The sequence below is a fragment of the Cenococcum geophilum genome (assembly GCF_001692895.1).
Source record: "Cenococcum geophilum 1.58 unplaced genomic scaffold K441scaffold_7, whole genome shotgun sequence".
In the NCBI taxonomy this organism is placed as follows: Eukaryota; Fungi; Ascomycota; class Dothideomycetes; order Gloniales; family Gloniaceae; genus Cenococcum; species Cenococcum geophilum.
The window spans coordinates 1,552,150-1,562,349 of NW_027137565.1; the positions used below are offsets into that span (position 1 = coordinate 1,552,150).

At 42.6% G+C, this 10,200-nt stretch overlaps 1 protein-coding gene across 1 annotated transcript; it reads right to left on the reverse strand.

The window, feature by feature from the left end:
• Positions 1–469: 469 nt before the first annotated feature.
• On the reverse strand, positions 470–1,135 carry K441DRAFT_543483 (uncharacterized protein; the record flags this gene model as incomplete). Its single annotated transcript, XM_067642735.1, has 1 exon — positions 470–1,135. One exon carries the CDS (start codon positions 1,133–1,135, stop codon positions 470–472), a length of 666 nt encoding a protein of 221 aa, XP_067507790.1.
• Between the last annotated feature and the right edge of the window lie 9,065 nt (positions 1,136–10,200).

A 10,200-nucleotide genomic window follows, 5' to 3' on the forward strand; every position in this document is an offset into this window, starting at 1 on the left:
AAAATGCCAGCCATTGTAGAACCTGGAACGAGGTACCGGCCGTGATCTTCACCGGGGAGTCGGTTAGCGAGGTCGTCAGGTACTGCAAGGCACCTAATGTTTATGTTGTAACAAGAACAGATGCAAGTGCTAAGGCGGTGGAGAATCGAAGTGTGCTTATTGTCGCATGTTTGTAGAAACGTGTGCGGTTTGCTGATGTGGCTTTTAGATCTTTTAGGTTTCGCTTTAGGAGAACAAGCAATACGAGACAGGTGAAAAACCAAATACCTGCACCAGCTAGAAGACTTTTGAAGGCCTTTGACTTGAGGACTAGTACGGTTAACACTAAAGAGCTTGCGAATGTCCTATCGGTGGCCGTAGTATTGGAATTCTGATAGATGCGTTTGATGGAGGAGTCACTGGAAGCACCAGATGCTGAAGAGCATTCAATGCTCTTAGAATCACCGACGCAATCAAGAGAGGAGAATAACTACTCTGCGGAGGGGCGGCGACCAGTAACAGATGATTTAAAATATTTCTGGTAGCGTTCCAGATCAAAGCTTCCATCCTCTAGATCTTTACTGTCTGGATTGCCAGCCCAGCAGAAAGTCCGACAATTATGTAGCGTACCGCCATCGTTTAATTCAACATCGCATTCACACCACGTGTAGACGGATGTTTCATATTCCGCAAGCCTAAGGAATTGGGCTTTAGAGGTTACCCCCCATAGTGTCCTAAAAACTTTCCCATTCCCATCCCGGACCAAAGCTGGATATACCCCCCACATTTTCATAGAGAACCCGGTAATACTCGCACATTTAACTGCGGGAATTTCGGGAAGCCCCAGAACGGCTTGGAGAACTTCTGGATCCATCAAGGAGCCATAGAAAAACAGATGACAGGGCCGAAAAGGCGATTTAGTGTAGTCTTGCTTGTTAGACGCATTCGCTGCGGTTATAACCTGCAAGAAGGCGGAGTTACTGATGGACCGGAAAGCGTTTGGCGGAAGCGTAGGCGGTTGAGGAATTAAAGACTTTGGCTTTGCGCTTCTTGGAAGTGGGGGGGGCGTTGGCGGAATTGCTAAGTCTGTCGCCCAGTTTTGAAAAGGAATATTAGCGCACTGGTTGTCGCAGTCATTGTTCGGTGTGTAAGGCATGATGAGAAAGGTAAAAACAATAAAGGTTTATCGACGTTGTGGGAGGAGCGAAATATTGGCATAAGTGGGAAGGAGCAGCAACGCTGAGCTATGGTATATGAGCGGCTATTGAGGCGTGAATGCAGGAGCGCGCTTGTTGCGGCGCGATCACGACGTGATTCGCTAGAAGCCATGCCAAGCAATTTTATTCTAACGTCTTTCTTTCCTTCCTTTTTCCATCAAGGTTACCATGAACGAGCAGTTCCTGACAATCTGAAACAATCCTCCTTGGTGGGTCTCATCAAATGACTGTCCTGGAGTTCTCCAAGCATTATTCTTGGTCTGTTAACCGACATTAGACCCTTTTTTTTTGAGGACCACCCACTACACCACCTGCCCGAGTGGGCAAGGCGCTTGATCCTACCCCTGCCACCCCCCTGCTTCCTCCAAGCAGGTGGATTAGTGGTTCAGTTTACCCACCAGGTGGGTGAGCTCTACCACCAATCCAGAGCTAAAGTTTGGTGCTCCTCCGGCCCGTCGTAGGGCTCGTTGAGCTCGTTGTAAGGCTACCCCGGGATATCGCACGTGATAATATACTACTACTTCAAGCTATATAACGCTTCTCTACCCCTAGTATATCTAGTAGAGTCTATAGCACGTAACAGCCTTATAAAAATATAGAGTTCTCTTCTAGGCCAAAGCTACACTCTACATGTAAGATATCACGTGGAGGAAGAAAAAAGTATAGCTTCGTGTCTGGTATCGCGGGGGGGGGGTCGTTTGGCGCGGTTACGATGTGATAGATACTACAGGCAAAACTCCTTATTACGATCTACACGCCCTAATTAAGCCTTTTTTGGTGTAACTAACGATAATCTGACTTTTAACGATATCGTTAAGCTCTACCACCAATATCGGTATAACTAGTTGTATGGGAAGGGGGTATATCTAGCCCTTTAGGCTTTAAGATCCACTTTTTATTGAAGTTTTACTGCTTATTCACCCTACACGTGACTCTTGATATTGGTATTACGATACATTCGGCGCCAAAACCCATATCGTACTAAGGAGTTTTGCCTGTAACTATATACTTGACACGAGCAAGTTGTTCTCTTGGCCCCGTGCACGGGCCACATTTTATTATCTTATGTCGCACGGGAATGCAGGTGTATGAAAGTGTGGACTCCATAAGGTGGAGTCGTCCCTTCGGGACGACTCTATATACTAGCTAAGCGATGATCACGTGACCCAAGGAAGCTCCTGTGGATGCCCCCCCTACCAACATCTTATGATGCAAGGCACAAAGGGTATGCCTTAACCCGTTGATTTGGATAAGGGACTAGCCAATCGAAGAACCCCCAATTAAATCCAGTAGCGAATTCTCTAAGGACCCTAACGGGTTAAGGGATAAGCAAGTCTCTGGGTAGATCTGAGAATATTATCAATAAGAATAGAGAGGAATTTTAGGGAGATGTATTCCGTATGGCGAAACCTAGGTTGCCAGCTTTGCTTAGCTCAGCCATGCTTTATTTGAGGGGTAAAATTTGAGCTTGAAGATCAACAGATCTGCAATCACCTTCCCAGTCTCGTTTAAGCTCGCAAAAATGGTAGTGGGACGACCGACTGAAGCATAGCTTATTGTAAGATGAGATCGTTGGAGGAACCAGAATAAAAAGAGTCTTCATACGCTTTTATGATTGGGAATTTGCTTATCTGCTTATTCAAAGTTGTGTTCTGGTGAATTCCAAAGATGGCGGCGAAAATTACAGATGTGACAAAACCATCCTAATAACATTACAATCCTGCAGTCAGCTCTCGGCGCAGACTTCTTAGGAGCACATGGTGCAACAGTCATAATGTTTTTCACCGAGATTCTTCAATCGATACTCTATTGCGGCCGGATCCTATTCACGTCTCCTATACCTCGCGCGAACCGCAATCTCGCGCACGTCCACAGCCACCTCTCCCCTCTACCTCGATGTTCGGCTTCGGTGAATTTAACCAAACGTCACCCCGGCACCGTAAAGACATGTTCTCTCTATAATGCCTCGATCACTTTCGAGATCAAGTGATGGCGCAAGCGATCACCATGAACGCCTGGAACCGCGATTACTGCGCGCAGCAGAGGAGGATGACACGGAGGTACTGCGGCAAATCATCGAAACAGCAAAGGAGAAGGGCCAGTTGAACGACAACTTCCTGCGCATTGCTATGATGCGTAGTTCGGAGAAAGGAAAGATTAACGCAACGCGATACCTTTTGAAACAGGGCGCGAGACCGGACGGAGCCGCTGGGAATCGGCTCTCACCGTTGCTGAAGGCAGTGGAGAAGAACCACGTCGGGATCGTACAATTACTGCTAGAACATGGTGCAGACCCAAATACAGCGGACAAGCAAGGCAGGACAATCCTTATGACAGCGGCGTGGAAGAATCACTGGCACATTTTGAATCTGTTGCTTACAAAGGGAGCAGATGTCAATGCCAAGGACGTTAGGGGGCGGAATGTCTTACATAATCTAGCCGCGGACAAGAAATGTGAATGGGGAAGAGACGTCATTGATCTATTGCTATCGTCTAATATTCATATTGATGGACCAGAAGGCGAGGACGAGCTGAAACGCTCGCCGTTGCATTGGGCATGTGCGACTGGGAAGATAGACCTCGCTGAGATGCTGCTCAACAGGCCGAGAGGTCCAAGAGCTGACATTGGCGCAGTAGAGATACGGGAGAAAACCAGTCTCCACCTCGCCGCAGCACATGATAGGGATGATATTGTAGCGATGCTTCTTAAATGTGGGGCGAATGTTAACGCGAAAAGCGATGGATCGTGGACACCACTACACAATGCCTGTGAGAAGGCCTCAGAGAAAGTTGTACGTCTTCTCCTGAAAGCAGGCGCGGACCCTAATGCGAGGCTCCTCAATGGAATGACCCCTCTTCATCTCTGTGCCCAAGGAGGCCACTCAGAAATAGTGAAATGCCTTCTTGCACGCAAAGATATTAAGAGAGCTACTCGAGACGCCTTCGGCAGCACCCCCTTCCTACGAGCAGCCCAAAATAGACGGAAGGATATTGTCGACCTTCTAGCTCCGTTCAATAATGTAGAAGTCCTCTCGGAAGACGCTCTTGGAGCATGCAATGGTTTCAATGCCACCATTGTTGATTTTGGAGATTTCCACAACGGAAATCGAGTCAAGAGACGGACAGTATACGGTGCGTCTTAACAATTCTTTGTCCGGGCTCAACGCTGACAATTAAGCCAGAGCTTCTGTATGGACGTGGCCTTGTCAACACACAGAAACCCGCCATTACTGTCCTTCCGAAACACAACAAATCTACTAATTTTAGGTGGATTCATCTCCCAGCAAACAACATGACTTGGGTAGAGGCACTGCTCACAAAGGCATTCATTGAAGAAGGCGCCGGTGATGTAGAAAGCTTTAAAGCCCTAGAACGATCCTTCAGCCATCAGCATCGAGGCAAGCAAACTCACTCCCATTTTATGAGGCCTATCTGTCAAAGCACGCCACGAACACCAAGGCTTCCGGAGGACGAACTTCCAGAAATCCCAGCAGAGCAAGGACCGCCCCGGATTGTCATTAGTGAGACTCCACACCCCAAAGATGAAGCCCCACCTAAGACCCCAGCAAAGGCATACACTTCTGGCGAAGAGAAGAGCGATTGGTCTAAATCCTCGGGTCATTCTGGTCGGAAAGATGGCACAAAAGGGCCACAGAAGGATAAAGGGAAGAAGACGGCTAACAAAGTTACTAAAAACAATAAACACGGACCAGGCACCCGAAATAGGGATGAGCAACGCAAATTCAGTCAATTTCTCGACGGCCGAAACGTCCGCTCGCCTGGTTCTCCCGGGCGTAAAGACCCCCTTCAGACGGCAAAGGGTAATATCTACACCTTCATGCCATATCTACATTTTGAAACCGACCGTCGCCGTCAAGAAATGCAGGACGCCATCAGGAGGGCCGAAAGTATGAAGGCCCAATTCCGTCCCAACCTAACGAAGGCCAGAACATACGACGAAATGTTGCTTCGGGCGCATCTCGCTACATCGAGTGTGTCACTGCATGTTCGACGCACGTTGGACCAGTTCTTTTATCATAACATTGACACCCAAAGCCGGGATCAGGATCAGGTTGTATATCGTTATCAAACCAAAGGAATAGACCCTGACGAGACCGATATCGACCCCAAAATTTTTATGGTGGACCAGCTTTGGATGTGGATACTAGGCAAGGACCTCATCGTAACAAGCTTTCCGCAGCGCTGGCAACAGCCGAAGAACGATCCTTTGAATGTCCTAGATGGAATCATTGAAGATATCAACTCCAAGACCCGCGAATCAGTCAAATCCGTTCACGACCTCTCCCTGCTCATCACGGGCCGCTGCTCGGGTGTTTTCGGCCATCATTACACTAGCGAAGAAGAGTACCAATTTCTTGACATGTTCGAGTCTAGTATTGGTAGCGCAACTGATCGCGAGACTGTGCTCTTCAAGGAATTCAATGCTGCCTCTGTGCAGGCATCAGCCTGGCTACAACATCATCGGCGCTCAACCCGCTTCAGCCGTCACTTCGAATACGCGTCCCGAAACCTCGAACATAACGCTAAAAAGAAATCGAAGGATGCTGATCTCGATGTACGAGAAGAGAAATTCAAATATGAAGACCCAATATTTCTTGATAACCTCCTCGATATCGGCCAAGAGACTGACCTTCTTACCGAAACCAAAGACATCCGGGACGAATTGAACATGATCGCAAAGGTGCTGGAGGACCAGCGGCAAGTACTCCCAGACCTCGAATCCGCTATTTGCGACATTTACCAGGAGGAGCGTCGCTCTCAGCAAGAAGTCAAGAAGCGGTTCCGCGACCAGCTCAAGACCATAGAAATGCATATAAAAGACATAGACCGCATGGACAAGCAAGCGGAGCGTATCTACTCCTCCATCACAGACTTGCTCGATCTCAAACAAAAACACGCAAACGCATTCGAAGCTCGATTCACTCGTGACCAAGCTGCCGGCACCGCGAGGCAATCCCAAACTATAATGGTCTTCACAATTGTGACGATTGTTTTTCTACCTCTCAGTTTCATCGCGGCATTCTTCGCGATAAACGTTCGCGAATTCCCTCGTGCAAATGATGGCAGCACCTCACTTCCGCTTTCATATGTTTCGAAATACATGTTTGGAATTGGATTTGCCGTTTCGATACCAATGATTCTTATCGCCTTATTGCTAGATGATATCGGAGATTTTTTCCGGGAGGTAAGGAGGCGGTGGAGGCAACGGGGACGAAAGGGAGGGAATAGAGAAGGCCAAAACGAGGAAGGTGAGAGGATGCTAGGTCTGCTCGGGCTGGACCAGGCGATCAGCATTGCCAGAAGCGGAGTAGGAAGGAAGAGTGTGGAGACGGAGTGGACAGGAGGGCATCTGAACCCCGTGACATCGAGAGGGACATCGGGCACGGCCGCGAGGAAACTAAGTGGTGTAAATGGGAGCACGGGATTCAGAATGCGGAGGGATGTTGAGAAGGGTTTGTAGAGAGTTAAGCTGTATTTCCCTTGTCATCCACGAGAGTAATTCGTTCCCTGACACCAGGGACTCAACAATATAGGCCTTGGTATGCACTCATTCATCGGAAATGGTATAACGTTACTAATATAAAGTCTATAATACTATCCCCCTCCTCTCTAACTTTATCCTTAGAGATATTCTATATCTTTAAATTATTAATTAGAGGTATAGTATTCTCTAATTTAATTTAGTTTTCTTTATTACTCATTATACATAAGTAACCTCCCTTTATATAAGCGCAACGTTATATACGTACTATTTACTATAATATTATTACTTAGTAAAATTTATATCTCCATATTCGTACTATTTAAAAGAAAGATTAGTCTATATTATAATTATAGCTCCGTTTAGTCGTAAATCTTCCTCTTATTTAGAGTATATTAAAGTAAATATTTAATCGTTCTATAATATTCGTTCCCACTTTTAATATAAAATATGCGCGTTATATTATTCTTTAAAGTCTTCTAGTTTCTTATCTAATTTATTCTAAGGTTTTAGGTTTAATTTACTACTACAAAGCTTAACGGTAAACTTTTAGCTATCCTTATTAAGATCTACCGCCTCTAGAAGGTTAAACATTATATCTATAAAGAAGAGTACTAGGCCTTTAAAGCACGTTCCTTTACCTATACTTATCTTCAGCGTTTTAAAAAAGTCTACAAGAAGGTTCGTTTAAAGAAGTACCATTTAGTTTAATAAGGTCTTTAGCAACTAAGTAATAAAAGAATGAATTCTATTAAAGTAGAGAAGAAAATAACTCTCTATACCTTCGTAGATATTCGTTCTATATCCTCTTTAAGTAGTTTATATTTTACTAATTTTTTTTAATTATTTAACTACCTTTTTAATAATACTCCTTAACATTTCTTTTAGCTTTTTTTAGATTTATTTTTAGATTATATATAACATATTTGTTACAAACGCTTTAAGTACAATGTTATAACTACTTAGAGAGGAGTTAGAAGAAGCTAGTTGGTTAATATAAGCACGGTCCAGGATAAAACCCATGGAACCATATAACAAGGAATAGTAAGCAGAGTTACGTGATGTGATCTGTATAATCTGTATAATCTATAAGATCTATCGCAGAGCAAATAGAGCAGACAGAGCAGACAGAGTAATAACTTTCTTAGGAGTACGGTTATGTATTTAAGGACCCTTAGTCCCTACCTAAATAGTTCCTTTCTTATAGTAATTCTTAGAATACAATTAAAGTTAATCTGTTAGGTAACCACTCCACCAGTTGTTATTACGTTGTTAACTTTTATACTTACATTTCCTATACACCTAGCCCAATAACAAGCCCACCGTAGTTCTTACTATAAGGTTCCGTTATATAATCACTACCTAGTTACGGTATTAATATAAGAAGTCGAATAATATGCTACTAAAAGCAGCCACCACAACGCCATTAACGGCAGCAACTACTTTAAGGACAGGAGGTAACACCAGTATAGCAGATACTGACTTACAGCAACCTGTGACGGTTAGACAGCTATAGGAAATAGTTAACTAGCTAATAGCTAATAATATAGTATTGGAAGAAAGACTTAATAGGATAGGAGCAGTAAAGATTAAGCTACTATTAATTAAGAGATTTACAGGAAAGAGGTTAAAGCTTAAAAGATTCCTTATATAGATGCATTTTAAGGTCTTATAAGAGGGAGCAAAGTTACCTACGCCTGTGGATCAGATAGCCTATATAGGACTATTCTTATTAGGAAAAGCACTTAAGTGGTTTAAACCTTACCTTATAGAGATATAGGTAAACGGAATAACGACCACTAACTAAGACGTGCAATTTATATTCTTAAGTTAGAAAGGATTCGCAGAACAACTAACGCAGATATTTAGAAACCTAGAAGAAATAACTATAGCAGAAAAAAAACTCCAGAACCTTGTGTAATAAACTTTAATAATTAAGTATATAATATAGTTCTAGACACTAGTAATATAAGTAGAGTGGAATAATAGGGCGCTTATGGCATAGTATAAATAGGGACTTAAGGCTAAAGTCTAGGATGTAATTATCCTAATAGAAGATGCGGATACCCTAAAGGAACTAATAGATTAGGTAATTAAGATTAATAATTAAATCTACTAGAGGGAACAGGCTAAAAGAGGCTAGGATAGAGTTCTATAGTTATATAAGGCGCAAAGTACGTAATAACAAAAGCTAAGTTAGAAACTATGGTATGGCGCAGAGCTAATAGACCTAAGTGGTACTAAAGAAGCCTATAAAAGAGGGAGCAAACTATAAAAACTTAAAGGATAAGGATTAAGTAATTAAAGGTCTAAGGAGTAGAGGCCAAATTAGGGATCTTAATAGTAGAAGACATTTAGGCGGACTCTATAGTAAGAAAAATGGTTTAAAGAAGGAGCTTACATAAATTACAGAAAATAGGGTTATTATATTAGAGACTATAGAAGTAGGTAGAGTCACTATATAGTAAAAGGCATAAGACTAGTAGACGATATATACGTATAAAGGGATAATAATATACTGCGAGGAACAAAAGAATGTTTAATTAGAAGTTTTACATTTTATTATAATAACGTATGCCGAATTTATAAGGACGCTAAGTATGGCGTAAGCTATTAGCTATAAGAGCTAGTACCTATAAAATGCAAAGGAACTAACGAACTAGTTCGCAGATTAGATATTAAGGACGATAAATTTAACCTAGGCGAAACATTCCGTAATAATAAGGCAATAAGGGCCGCTTACTAAAAGCGAGTAGACCTTAGAGATATTATACCAGAGGTAGAGGATAATTCTAGTATAGAATAAGGAATATTAGTAGGGATCGAAACCCCACTAGATATAATGTCTATTGCTTTACGAGATGTAAGAGAAGTAGGATAGTAAACTACTTCGGCACTTAATAAAGGCAAAAGGCCAAAGGCTTAAGATTCTTAAGATAAGATAAGAGATAACTAAGATTCTTAAGATAAGATAAGGTAAGCTTAAGAACCCACAACGAACAGAAACCGATAGAGTAAAGTAGCGGCTTAGTTTAAAGACATATAAATAAGCTCGGGATAAGAATTCCTAATAGCATAAAATTCTTAAGATAAGATAAGTAAGATCTAGGACTCTTAAGACAAGATAAGGACACTAAGTAAGCCTAGTTGGACTAAGGCTAAAGCTAAGCTTAAGTCAGAAGCAAGCTTGGGATTAAAGAACCTAAGGGGTTAAGAATTTAGGGTATAAATTAGGACACCCACAGATAAGAGGCCAGAGGCTTCTTTATAGATTAGAGAATCTGCGGCATAAATAGTAATTAGACTAAGAGACGAATATATAGACCTAGAGGATTTACTAGTTAAATAAAGTGTTTAGACTAAAGATTAAAAAGTTAATACTAGGATTAAGAAGTAAGATAACTTTAAGGATTAGAGCATAAGGCGTAAACTAAAAGAAATTATAAAAGAGTTTAGGTAAAGAATTATCATATAGTAAGAATAGAAACTAGATAAGAGATC